General features: G+C 40.9%; 1 protein-coding gene across 1 annotated transcript in view; it reads right to left on the reverse strand.

Moving 5' to 3' along the window:
* Window positions 1–14,403, reverse strand: part of LOC147683962 (guanine nucleotide exchange factor DBS-like) — a 1,615,891-nt gene that overhangs the window by 1,035,267 nt on the left and 566,221 nt on the right. Inside the window, exon 7 of the mRNA XM_086942584.1 lies at window positions 7,871–8,020. Within this exon, the coding sequence (XP_086798710.1) occupies window positions 7,871–8,020 (150 nt within the window). The remainder of the gene's footprint in view (window positions 1–7,870; window positions 8,021–14,403) is intronic.

The raw sequence follows: 14,403 nt of genomic DNA on the forward strand, positions 1-14,403 counted from the left end.
CTAATTTGCCAGGAGTCATAATAGGCTAGTGTGAATTTCTTAGTGTCTGAGCTAAGGCAGTGTCTTTGAAGTACAAGTAGGGCTGTGCACAGCTCCGCCCCCCATTCGTGAATTGGAGGGCCGATCCTGCCAACAACCAGGCCCTCTATTGTGTGGCTGTCGGGGAGGAATACACAAAGACAAAATGCCAACTACATTCAGTCATGTGACCCTGGAACATGCTGGAGGTACGAAATGGTTAGGACAAGAAACTGCCAACTTTCTGAAAAGTGGCATTTTCAAAATTCTGACTTAACATTCGACTTTACCACTGAAGAAGATTTTAAATTACAATTCCTTAGACACCAAACATGAGACAAAAGTATTCACTTACTAAATGTAATACGGTAACCCAATGTTATCCTATGAGAGAGGTTGGCCTCACAGTAGAAAAAAGCACATTTGGGTGTTTTCACTATCAGGACATCTAAAACTTAAAAGTTTAAAATATAATGTACCCCAGCCCTATGTGCTACTTAGGAGCTATCCTAGAGGTGAGCGATATGTATTAAAAAGGAAGGTTTACGCCTGGCAAAAGGTTAATTTTGCCAGATCAAAATTGAAGTTTAACACTGCACACACAGGCTCAAATGGCAGACCTGAGGTATATTCTAAATGGCTACTTAAGCGGGAGGAACAATAAGTGCTGTAGACCTACTAGTAGAATTTAATTTACAGGCCTTGGGTACCTGTAGTGCCCCTTTACTAGGGACATATAAGTAAATTAAATGTGTCAATAGTGTGTAAGCCATTTTACCATGTTTGAAGGAGAGAGCACAAGCTATTTAGCACTGTTATAGCATGGCAAAGTGGTTAGCATGGTAAAGTGCACAGAGTTCTAAAAGCCAACAAAACTGGTTCAGAAAACAGGAGGCTTTAGGCAAAATGTTTGAAGGTGACCCTGCAGGGAGGAGGGCCAGCTCCAACATATATCATATGTGATATCAGAAATAAGGTACCAGAGTTAGAAAACCAGCCATACCAAAGTCTTGTCTATTCTTTAAATATCAACACCCCTCCTTGTAGTGCAGATGAAGCCCTACTGTGAATTTAGGCAGTGTGATGATATCCAGTGTCTCTGTCTCTCGTTTCCCATTCCACATTTGTCTATTATACTTCTAACCGGATCTCAACTGCACGGTTCATGCGTATTGAGGGAATGCCTAATGAAGTTTTTAAACATAATGCTCCTTGATGGGCATTACATATGTTGAGAGTTGTGGGCAACAATCTGAAGACCACGTCAATAGAAAAAGGTCATGAATCCTGAGGGTCTGATAAACATTTACTGGTTATGGTAAAATCCATCTTTCTGGAAGGTAAGGAAATTAATATCATATATAAAAAAGCCTGACCATCTATTAGCTATGGTGTGGAGACCCTGGCCTCCAGGTTTGAGCAATACAACTCATGATTTATCTCAGTGGCAGTTCAAGTATCAATGGTGCAGAAGGGTAATCAATATCAGACAGAATTAATACCCTAGAAGGTGATACAGCAAAGTAAATTAAAGATGGAGGATCTAGGATATAAGTCTAGGAAAGCAGTATAAGAATAACAGGCATTCCTGAACATGATAAAAGCAACATTGCACGTGTAGAAATAGCCACAAAAATAACCAGGGGCATGCACTCCAGGCAGAAGAAAGGGATTATGACAATCAGTTGATCACCAAAATTCCAAACCAAGTGGTGAATTCCTGAACTATACTAGTCTTTTATTTCAGACTCTATGCTCAAATAAAAACACAAACTTAACTAAATCTAGGGGGTCAGTTGTAATCTCTTGGGTCTTTCTTTCTGGGAAGTTCAAGACCAATTTCTCACAGCTGTTCAACTCCTAAAAATGTTTCTTAACCTGATACCTGACTTCAAAAAGAAGGATGAGGCAAACATAATTGAAAATTAAAAAATGTCGGTTATTAGGCTTGATGTAGCCAAATTCTCTTTGAACAAGACATGCTTCAATATAGTATGCTAAACGATGAGTTAAAATCAGTGAATATTATATTGAAAAAAAGAGTTGCATTGGGAATTTTAATATCTTTTGTGGGATCATGGAAAATAATTGAGGGTGCCATTTTTCTAATATATTATCAAGATTAAGTATACTGCAAATGAGTTCGAGCATGGAGGCGGTAGACCCACATGTAACTTGAGCACCCAGGTGTAACAGAAGAAGGAGCGAGGGAGAGTTGAGTGCTGGCATCTTTGTAGGATGAAAAAGACAACACTGGAATAGGAACTACATCAGATGGGCAAGATGGAAGAAAATATTGTCTGAAAGGAAAAGAGGAAGAGGGGAATGGACTTTCCAGAAGATAACATTTATGAGGGTGGTGGATTGCAGGGTTTAACAAATATGCATAAAAGAAGAATGTTTATGTCTCTCTGATAAAGCTAAAACTGACCTGAATTATCCTAAGGAAACACATCTGACTCCTCAGAAAGAAACATCTGTTAGATTATTACCCTCGAGGACAGGAGATCTAGCAATAAAGCAACCAGAATAGACCTGGGGGAGTTGGTATTACCCTCCGAAATAACAGAGAGCTTAAGGTACTTCATTGACGAACAGAATAGACCCAGATTTGCAAAATCCATCAGTCAGTTAATATTAACCTAACTATGATTAAGGACATATTAAACTCAATAATTAGAAAATGATCTCTCTGGACTTTATCCTAGTGAGAAACGTTTAGTTTATTTAAAATGATGGCGGGTCGTGTTGTTCTATGTCCTTATTCAATTCCACATAAAGGATAATTGCAAATAATATTTTTCAAGAACTTCAAAATATGCCTTTCAAAATCTCTTAGCAACAGTAAAACCGTTATGATTTTGTTATTATAATAGAAAGATATTACAATAAATGAAGTGTCATGATTTGACATCAATTGTTCTGATTTTTGCCTTAGGCAAGAATGACATTGGGTAGCTGAGGACTAAAATGTGTTTTTGACTATTTTAGAGTAAAAATGTCATGCTGTTTGAGGATAACAGATGTATTAATAAATCTACCACAAAGAATGAGTTTTCTTATAACATCCATTTCGTATAATTCTAAACAAAGAATACGTGATCATAGTGTTTAATAAAGAGATGGCAAGACAAAGGTAATTTGCTGCTTAAGACTAATGTGCAGAATGAAATCCTGATGCTGTTCTTATCTGTGCAAGAGATTTTTAAGCTTCCCAACTTAATTCAAAAGCGATATTTGGAACCTGCGTGAATATCTCATGAACCTTGCTCTGTGGAGAATGTCAGCATGACGGGCAGAATATTTCCATGATTCAGTATTATGTAGCCCTTCAAAGGAGTATATAAGGCAGGGAGATCTACAGATAATGGAAGATGGAGGACTGGAGAGATTAGCATATGGATATGTGATTTTAAGATTTCCTGGTGCCTACAACTCGATGAAAATGTTTTTTAAATCATTGTACATTACAGGCTTTCCAGTAAGACCCAGGTTGTATTTTTCTTATATAACTGTCTTTTCCTACATTGAAATACAAATAACTCCCAAAGTTAAAAACGTTGGCTGTGTACCTCAGAAAAATGTGTGTACTGCATATCCCATATGTTATTTTAATGTGAATCAGTTAAATCCTTCTTGCTAGATTACGGACTAAAATTATTTTTAATCTAACTAATATCTTGCTATTCTTGCTAGCAATATATTTTCTTGTAACATTTATTTAAAGAGCAACTTCTAAGACACCAAAAAAGTCACTGTATGTTTTTTAAATCCTAAACATGTAACCTCAACCTGCAAAGATGCAGAGGTGTTATTTTAGCAGGGATGATGGAATAGTAAACATCAGAATCACGGGCATAGTAGAGATAGCATATTCTCAATGGTCAAAGCTATTAATAGAAATTAATTATGGATGCCACATTCACAAATTTTCACACCCTTCCTTGTGACCATTTGTAAGTTAAGATGGAGTGAGTAATCACCAATTATCCATTTCCTATACCATTAGTATTAATTACTATGGTTTTTTTTAACAACAGATTTTTTGATTTTACATAGCACGAGATGGGCCAGGCCCAGCAAGCAACGTACATTTGAAAGGCACATTGTATAAACTCTAGGTACCTCAAATTATCCACCCATGAGGTCTGCGGAGCATCAGACCATAGAAAACACCCTCCCTCTAAAAGCGCACCATACATACTTTGAAGATATAATATTGACACATCGAGTGAATTGCCATCCACATCTGTGTACCATTGGCATGTTAGACTGGCACGTCATTCACCACAAGACTCTCAATAGGGTCATGGGTGCCTAGCTGCCCCATTAAGGACAAGTCGATACATCTGTATTTGGCCCACCTAGCCCAGATCTTTCCATGTTTCTGCGGGCAGCCCCTTGCCTAAAACACTGCAATCTCCGCTGACATACACGTATCTAAGGCCTTTTTCCAAGTGGCTATGTTAGGCGGGGACGTGGTCTTCCACTGCTGCGCTATGTCTCGCTTAGCCAATGTGAGGTCCATAAACAAAAGGTGTCTTTTATATCTGTTCCCCCCAATGTCCTCTGTGCTGTGTAATAGCGTCAATCTAAAATGATTTTAATTTGATTTAAAATTTATAGAGCGCACGAGTCAAGTGCACTAAGTCTGGGACTGCCCGAGTTGGAATACAATCTATGCCGAGAAGAGCCAGGTTTTACGGACTTTCGGAATAATAGCAGTGAAGGGCTATTTTTTATTGAAAGTGGTAACTAGTTCCAGGTCTTAGCTGTATGCAGTAGAAAACTTCTCTCCGCCCACCTCAATTGCTTGAATCTAGGAGTTTTAATCAGCTTTGCACCGCTTGATCTGAGTTTCCTTGCGGTTCATACTGTTTCAAATTAGTTTTTAGAAATTGGAAGCCTACCCCCTGGAAAGCCTTGTATGCCAGGCAAGCTGACTTGAACCGTATTAATTTCTCCATCGGGAGCCAGTGGAGGCTTCTTAGTCTGTGGGCCACCGGCTCGGACCTGGGGATGTCCAGAACGAACCTAGCTTCAGCGTTCTGAAGGCGCTGAAGTTTTAACAGCAGTTGATTTTGTAGCCCAGCATACAAAGCGTAGTCCAACCTGGACAAAGCCAGCATGGTTACCAATGTTTTACAGGTTTCTACGGGAATAAATGGCAAGAGACTTTTTATCAACTTCAGAACATACCACACCGAGGAGGAACGTTTGTTAATCTGGGTGTGAAACGTTAATTTGGTATCAAATACAAAGCCCAAATTCCTAACTTTGTCCACCGGTGACGGGCATTTGCCCAAACTACCAGGCACCATTTGTGCAACCAGATGTTGGGCTTCGCCCTCAGTAGCATGACCTCGGTTTTATCACAGTTTAATTTTAAACAGTTTAGTTGCATCCAACGGTTGACTTGTTCCATGCAATTACTAAACCTGTCCGCTGTTTCGTCTACGTTGTTAGAGATTGACACCATTATCTGGGTGTCATCGGCATAGGAAACGAGGAGAAACTCACAGTTTCTGATGATGGCTGCTAATGGGGTAACATATATATTAAAGAGGGTGGGGCTCAGGGAGGATCCCTGTGGCACCCCCCAAGGAGACTTAAAAAGATTTAGATGTGTACTCCCCTAGTTTAACTGTAAAGGATCTCTTCCCCAAGAACGATGATAGAGTGCTGAGTCATGCACTCCCAGCTCTGCTAGACGGGTCAGGAGTATACTATGATTAACGATGTTGAAGGCTGCCGATAGATCTAAAAGAATCAAGGCAGCCTTCCGACCTGCATCCAGTACACTCCTGAGCTCCTCTGCAGCCATAATCAGTGCTGTCTCCGTTCCGTGTTCCTCCCTGAACCCATACTGTGATTGATCTAAGGCATGGGTAGACCTGAGAAAACCAGACAGCTGTTTATTCAAAAGCTTTTCCAGCACTTTGGCCGAAAAGGGTATTCTTGAAATCGACCTGTAATTCGACGGGTAAAGCGGATCCAGATTGGGCTTTTTTAGCACAGGCAGAACTAATGCAGTTTCCCAAGCATCTGGGAAACAGCTTGCCTGTATTATCTTTGCAAAGAGCAACTGAAGTTGTTTGCTGAGTAGCTCTGGGAACAGATGGGACAAGGGTCCGTAAGGCCTCCTGGTTTTGTTGTCATTATTGTTTGATGTATCTGTTCTACTGACGGGGTAACAAACCGAAACCCTAGGTTCCCGATTTCTGTGTGCCTGCTAGGGTTGGGGTGTGCCTTTGCTTGTGACGAATTAGAGTTGTCAGTGGTAAAAACGGATTCATATACTAAATTCACTTCGTCAACGAAAAATTGGCCCAGCGTGTTACATAGTCCGGTGCTGCCATCTATTTGTTCATTTGAGGCGAGATTTGTCAGCTTCTTAACTGTGGCAAACAGTTCTTTACTAGAATTTTTAGCCTCATTTATTTTCTTTGTAAAATATGCACTTTTTTCTTCATCTATTAACTTTTTATACGTTGCCAGGATCCTACAGTAGGTTTCTTTAGCCTCTCCCTCATAGTTGGCCCTCCATTTTCTTTCGGCCCTCCTATATGTCTGCTTTTGTAACCTCAGCCTCACCGAGAACCAAGGTTCTGTAATATTTTTCCTACTCAAGTTTATCTTTTTTATAGGGGCAGCAATTAAAACCGCAGATTTAATCCAGGTGTTTACTTGATCTGTGAAAGTATTACTATCTGAGCCGAGTTCAGGTACGGTCATAGAGAGTTGCTCCTGTAAATTGGGTATGTCAATGTTAGCCCAGTCCTGGTAGATAGTATGCCTTGCCTGGGTAGCCCTTGTTGTTTTTGTTTGTTCTATCGTCAAGGAGAATTTTATGACTTTATGGTCCGACCATGGGACCAAAATTATTTCACCAATTTCAATATTAGTATTGGAGGAGAAAATCCCATCCAGTGTATGACCAGGTATATGTATATCTTGCTGGAGCATTTGTGTCAGGGAGCAGCTGGCCATTGTCTCCAAATTTAGAAGCGTGCTTTTGTCTGTATCTTTTTTCAGGTGTAGGTTAAAGTCCCCCAGAATAGTATAATCTGATCCTTTTATACTGGATTCTAAGAATGGGCCAAGTAGTTGTGTCAGGGGGGTTTCGACTTTGGCGGTCTGTAAAGTAGAAGGCCTTCAAAAGTATAGTTTTTAGTAATGACAATCTGGAATGATAAGGTCTAGGGTCCACCGGAAGGTCCCATGCCCGCACCCTCCCCATGAAAGACAACACGCCTGAACTCCACACAGTATGCAGGAATGACCTCTCATCTGTACCACAACGGAGACAAGTGGAAGACGGGATAACCCCCATTTTCCAGAGGCGGAGGCACCTGTAATAAATTCTATGGAAAGATTTAAATTGGATAAGTCTATATCTAGAACATTGTTTATACTTTTTATTCCCCACCTTAATTTCCAATGGGTTTATTATTTATATTTATATTTCTGATTGTTCTAAAATCTTTCAGTCTTACTCTCATTTTTAGGTCTTTACCCACAAGTAAAAGAGCTTTTTTACAGTTTATATTACTAACAAAGTCCTAAGAAATCTAATAATTTAATTAGCTTCACTTGTGATCTATGTTTTGTTTACTACTGCCCATTTAAGAATAACATCTTTATTTTTATTGAAATACTAATAGCCTTTGATTATTACCAAATAAGTGGTTGTTGACTATTGTTGAATCTCAGTCATGTGGATGAGAACTTGATGAGTATATTTCTTCTGTAAATCTTAAGCAAATGTTCAAACTAAAAAGAAATCACTCGAAAATAAACAAGAAAACAACATGATGCAAGGGCACTTACAGTGTAGTATGACATTATTTACCTTTAGTTTTTCATGTTCCTTGGTGTGGGATGAAAGGATCTCTTCTGTACATTGCACATCATTAGGCAACTCGGTCTCCGCAAGCTCAGTCCCAAATGTCTGAAGCATCTGTGCTGTAGTTTTTACTGTCAGTGCAAAGTTTTCTATGGCCTGTAACAGTAATACATAATGAATTTTACTTAATAAGTGAATAGTGAGCAAAAACATAGAAATCAAAGGAAGTGGCTCTCACTAAAATATACAATAATGCTCTATACCTATAATTTGATTTGGTTAGGGCCATAGCTAAATGTTGCATGTCACAGTACTAGTAAATTGCAAGTAGGTTAGTTATCGACCTAGTTTCCCCTACCCAGGAATCACTTATTCAGCGGGCACAGATAATTCTGGTGGAGGCGTGGTTAGTGGAATTACCTCCAATAAGAAGCTAATGGAAAATAACAAACTGGGATAGGCGTTTACTCAACAATTCTCAAAACCCCAAACATCCTAGTGGAAAACTGAAGACACATGCTGAAGTTTTCTGTCAAAAACTCAATGTGTGGATTGTTGACCTGTCTAATACTTTTAATCCAAACTATTAGGTCGAACTACCCATTTTGCTGTTCTAATATTTCCCCTCTTTTCAGAGTATCACTTAATCACCCAAAATCAGGACACAGAAGATAGTGCGGATGTGTTTTTCCAGTCTTTGCTATGCTTTACATGCTGTTCTCCCCATTTATGATGTTACCTTTATAACAATCACCAGACTTCATTCATAGGCTGAGTATGTCTGTTTGGAATGTGCCTTAAAGTCCTTTCTGCTCCAAAATTCCTGGCTTGAAGTCATTTTTCAGAAAGTACTCTGGCAGGCTCACGCTTAGTTCACTCCTTGGATAAAGTGACCCTGAAGAATGTCCCTAAACTGGCACGCTATCTTCAAGACTATTGCTTGTTGACCTTGGTTTTCTGATCTGTGTCCTATGATCATATTCCCTTTGATAGTTTTTCATCAGTCCCATCTGATTTCAGCTATGTGTTGCTATAAGTGATCTATACAGTACAACGATTAAAAAAATGAAAAGCCTGCAATGAAATAACACAGTTGAGGACATTGCTTAGCCATATATGCCCCCCTGTTACTTATCCCTAAACTTCTAATATCCATTTCCACTTGCCCAGATGCAGGCAGCTAGTTCTCTAAAAGTGAAACTTGTTAATAAATAAATAAACGTTGTGTTAAAGTTATTGCCCTTGTGCTGTACATAGTGCACATAATCTACAAGTCAGACCCCTTTATGACTGACATCAGGCACGTGCATTAAAGCATTTTGTTTATAAAGACTTCTTGGCACAGATAGTTTGGAATGTACATGTTAAATAAATGCACATGCAAATTGCTGGACATCATCAACTAATTGGAAAACTTATAAGTCTGAAGAACACATATAGGTTTCATGTTTGATAAACTGAATTTTTCTGCCCAAATTGCTAGCCTCTCTCCTTATTTAAAATTTTTAAGGAAAGTACTTCCATTAGTGCCTTTTGACATGAGGCTCACATATACAGGCGACTATTGGGTCCTAATTGAGTTATGGTAATTCACTGTATCTATCACTTTTTAAATAGCAGCTGCAGAGTCCTCAATTGATCCAGCACATGGCTCCAAGACTCATGCTGGGCCTTCCCCACTGGGCCTCAAGTTCACAACACCTTTACCAACTTCACTAGCTCCTAGTGCTTAATTTGAGCTGGTGTTTGCCAGAGGGGTCCACAGCGCTCATTTTCTCATCAGATATTTACTGCGAGTAAGAGAGGGAAAAACACACAAAGTGAAAAGATGGAGGAAGAGAGAGACGGAAAAATGTCAGAAAGGGAGAAAGCAGGAACCTGCAAATTGCTATAAATGGGCAGCAGTGCCTGGCAGGGAGGTGTGTAGGTTAGTCAGTGTGATTCGGGGAGGGGAGGGGGGTGAATCCCACATTTTTAGTTGAACCTCCGTCAAAGGTGGCATAGAGGGTGAAAAACAATGGGTTGGAATCAGAGGTGTGCAAAATGTGTATGATTTGCTTTCGCTTATTTAGTAAAATTACAGAGAAATATCACATAATTACATGAAATGTAAATCCATCGTTTTGTACTATATTTTGGTGCAAAATCACGTTATTTTTTTGGCACAGATGAGCATTTAAACAAGAGCTCCACGACAAACAGCTTCTCACATGCTACTGTTCTTGTGCATTCAAAGTAATTTTTTACTGCCCAATGCACCATTCTCTGTAAATGTTTGCTGTGAATATGTGCATAATTAAGCGACGTTGCAAAAAAGCGTTCATTTTTGGGAATTTCACATAACAAAAGTATGGCAAAATTTCCCAAATGATGCCAGTGGAATTAAAATTATGCCCAGGCCCATTAGGAATACTACCTCAAACGATTGCCAGTGGTTAGACCATTTCCAAGCATTGCCCCATCACCTTTGGGTGTCTGATTGCCAAAAGTATGCAAGGAAACTTGGTAATGGTGCAGGTTTCCAAGCCTACTACTCCAAAAGCATGGGAATTCCAAAAAGTAGTACATTTGCACCCATTTGATAAATACTTTAATTGGTTCAGATTTACCACTTTTTGGGTAAGCCACTCGTAATATACATTTAAGCTACTGATCCAAAAAATGAAGAATTAAAACATTTCAGCGAAATGGTTGGAAAAGTGTTGGAAAGATTTGTTTTTTTTGCCACATCATTTTGTCACTTTTTCCTGCTGAGAGCAGCCTTCACCTCCTTTCAACCTGAGGTTGCCACACTAGCCGATCACGCTCAGAAGAAGCATGGAAGGTGTGACCTATACGCATCCACCGATATGTTTTGGCCACGGCATAGACGTGTGCGGCAGGCATGCCACTGGTGTGCTGAAGGTGCGCCAAAGGCAAGCCCATCCGCGTACGTGCCCTGGTCAGCGCCAGCCACTATTCCCAGATAAAACCAGTTCCTGATTAGTCTTAGGAGGCAGCCCTCTCTCAATTGTCACAAATGGGCCACAGCACGTTTTTTTTGTTTAAATCGTTTTTATTAACCATTTTGTAATTTTTTGTTTTTGTTTTGCACATCAATCAGTAAATATTTCAGTTAAAGCAGCACTCATGTAATAAACGGAAAAGAAAAGGAAGGGGAGGAGAGAATTAATCACCAGTAGTAAGGTACACTTCGGCTAGTAATGGCATGACAATGTAAATTCTGGGTGTGTTAATACAACCAAGCTTATGGCAATCTCTCAAGAAAGGATAAAGCGGTGCTGTGAATTCTATACATCAGGTGGTACGTGAGTATCAAAGGAACAGTGCAGTTCAAACATAACCTGGGACTTAGGGTACAAGAAAATGAGGACAACAAAAGCTAAGGAAGAATAAGAGAGAGTCACGTAAGACCTACCGCCATATCTAAATTCGCTAGGGGCTGCAGACACCTCCAAGACACAGTAATAGCAGGGATCCATGGCCCAAAGGTGGTGTCTATCCGAATGTCAGTGTTATCCCATGCTCACTTCATTGGGGGGGAGTGGGAAAAGAGGGGGGGTGTTAATACTTCGTGCAATGCTCCCCTGTGACGCATTTGGAGATCTCGTGCCAGGCCACAGCACGTTTAATTGGCTCAGTGTCATGCACTGGCTGCAGGAATGAGTTTGTTCAGTTCTTGGAGCTGTCCCAGGCTGCTTTGCGTACACCGTTACCAGCGCAAACTTCTCTCCCTCGCTAGGGGCTCATCAACACGCGCTCTCTGAGCAGACACGCATAGGAAATTAACTACTTAATCGTAGAGGATAACCTGGATTTCCTGTTAATTACTGAAACTTGGCTGAAACCCTGGTTCAACCCCGATATAGCCACAGCAGTACCTCCTGGATATACAATTGTTTCCAAGAAGAGAGTAGAAGGTCCGGGAGGAGGAGTAGCCATTATTTTTGCGACAGCTTTCAATGTAGCTCCTTTGACACTGAGGCCCTAAAAGGAGCAGAAAGGTAAGGCTTTTCTGCCTTAAGATTAATGCCTCCCAATCTTTTGCCATTTGTTTACTCTATCACCCACCTTCCCCTCCTCCAGGCTCCAGGTCCAGCTTCCTAACCACTGTTGGGGAGGCACTCACTCCTGCGTGAGTTTGCTACGCCAATTTCACCATTTGGGGAGATTTCAACCTCCACTTTGATGATCTAGATAACTCTGAGGCTATTCCCTTCGAGACACCCTAAAAATAATAGGTCTTCCCCCAACTGATAAATACACCTACCCATTTACGGGGCCACATTCTCGATAGCATCTGTACTAACCATCCTCGACTAAGACCTGATGCACCCATCACTCAATCCTGGTCCGATTACTGCTTAGTCCCATTTACCATATCCATCCCAAACCAACTGACCCCTGCACAAAAGAGTCCACATCTCTCATTCTACGCAAATAGGGAGCAAAGAAATCAAATCTGATGCTAATTACCCATCTGTCTGCCACTGCCCCAACTCTCAAATGCAATTTGGTTGACTATACTAATTCCTTCAACACATGGATTACAAATACAGCTAATTTGTCCCAGTCATCGTTAAAGCAATCCCAGCCCTGGTTCTCCCGGCTCTACTAGAACAAATACGCTGCTGCAAACATTGTGAATGCAAATAGCGCTTGACCTACAAAGTGGACGACCTGTCCATCTTCACAAAGGCCCAGAAATGTTAACATAAACTGATCAGAGCAACAAAAAACTCACATTTCATCACAAAAATTGAAGAGGCAAACTGGGACCCAAAAACTGTCTTTAATATCTCCAAAACCTTTCCCACAATGGTATAAATGCAAATGTGTCTACATTTGAAGACATTTCTCTGACATTATTGCGTTAAACTATTCTCTCCTGTACTTTGGGCTCGCCTCACGATCCCTGTCCGCCAGCCATTCTCCATACGGCCATAGACATTGTCAATCCACTCGGTAATCAGATCCTAAATACTTCCTTAGTCACAGCCGAAGTCCTGGTATCTTGGACATTGGCAGTCGTCAAGCCTTTACAAATAAAACCTTTAGCAGATCCCATCACTTTGTCCAATCTCAGGCCCATATCCCTATTACCCGTATTATTTAAAGTACTGGAAAAAATTGGGAATCAGCAACTCATCGCCTTTCTTGAAAGCTGCAATTCTCTTCAGGCACGACAATCTGGTTTCAGGCATAAACATTCCACTGAATCTGCCTTACTCGAGGTCTGATAAAAATTTAAAATGACCCTTGACGCTGGAAACAATGTGGTATTAATACTGTTGGATCTATCCGCAGCATTCAATACCATCTCACATGACATCCTCCAGCAAAATCCAAATTATAGGGGTCTCCCACAAAGCTCTATCCTGGATTAGATCTTCCATAACTGATATGAGACAAACAATTGTCCTAGGAGAATTTTCTTCTGAAGAAATATCTAACACTAGGGGTGTTCCACAGCGGTCGTCCCTCGGCCCTGCTCAAAAATACATAACACAGATTTCAACCCTGTCCTTGGGATAGAAACCATTCCCTCAGAGGGGCCCAAATTTGAAGACCCCTTTTCCTAGCTTGGACACCTTTGTGTGCATATACAGCCCTTTCAATCTGATATACAGAGAACTGGGGTGGCTTGGTGAGCAAAATGATGATGGATTAAACCCAGATCTGTGACTGGGGTTGAATGTTTTGCCGTTGTGCAACATTCCGTCCATCATCTTGTGTGTTTTGCTGTTCACCCTATGTGGGAGGGGTATGCCCAGACGTGGGTCCCGTGCTCACTACGCCACTGGAGTCAAGCTATCCTGGCTGAGGACGGCTGATAGCGAGAAACCAGTCCTAGGATGCTTGATTCCGGTCCAGGGAAGATATGGCTTGGCAGTTCGGGCTGGACTGTTCCAATGAGGCACAGAGTCAAGACTGATTTGCATATGGCCATGTCTGAACAGGTTGGCTTGGTGAGCAAAATAACGATGGATTAAACCTAGATCTGTGACTGGGGGTGAATGTTTTGTCATTGTGCAACATTCCATCCATCATCTTGTGTGTTTTGCCATCTTTTCAACCACACATCCATTCATCCTCTCAGATTTCCAAATACTCTGTTATCCTTTCACCCACTGACTCTGCCAGCTTTTGACACCCATCCATCTTTTTTCTCAGATTTCCATTTACTCTACAATCGTTTTATTCACCCAGCTACCCAAGCTTTCACCCACCCATCCTCTCATTCACTCATCCACCCATCATTTTACCCACTCTTCCTTTCATCCCCTCATCCAGCCATCCTTTCACCCACCCATCCTTTCATTCCTTTAGACAACCATTGTTTCACCAACACATTATACATCCTTGTACCTACCAATTCTTTCACCCACTCATCCAACCTTCCTGTCACCCACTCATCCATCCACCCTTTCATCCACCCATCCTTTTACCCACACACCCTTTCATCAGCTCAGTCAATTTTTTCACTGAATCATACACCCATCCTTTCACCCACTGATCCCTGCACCCACTTATCCTTC

Source organism: Lissotriton vulgaris, chromosome 11, assembly GCF_964263255.1.
Source record: "Lissotriton vulgaris chromosome 11, aLisVul1.2, whole genome shotgun sequence".
Taxonomy (NCBI): Eukaryota; Metazoa; Chordata; class Amphibia; order Caudata; family Salamandridae; genus Lissotriton; species Lissotriton vulgaris.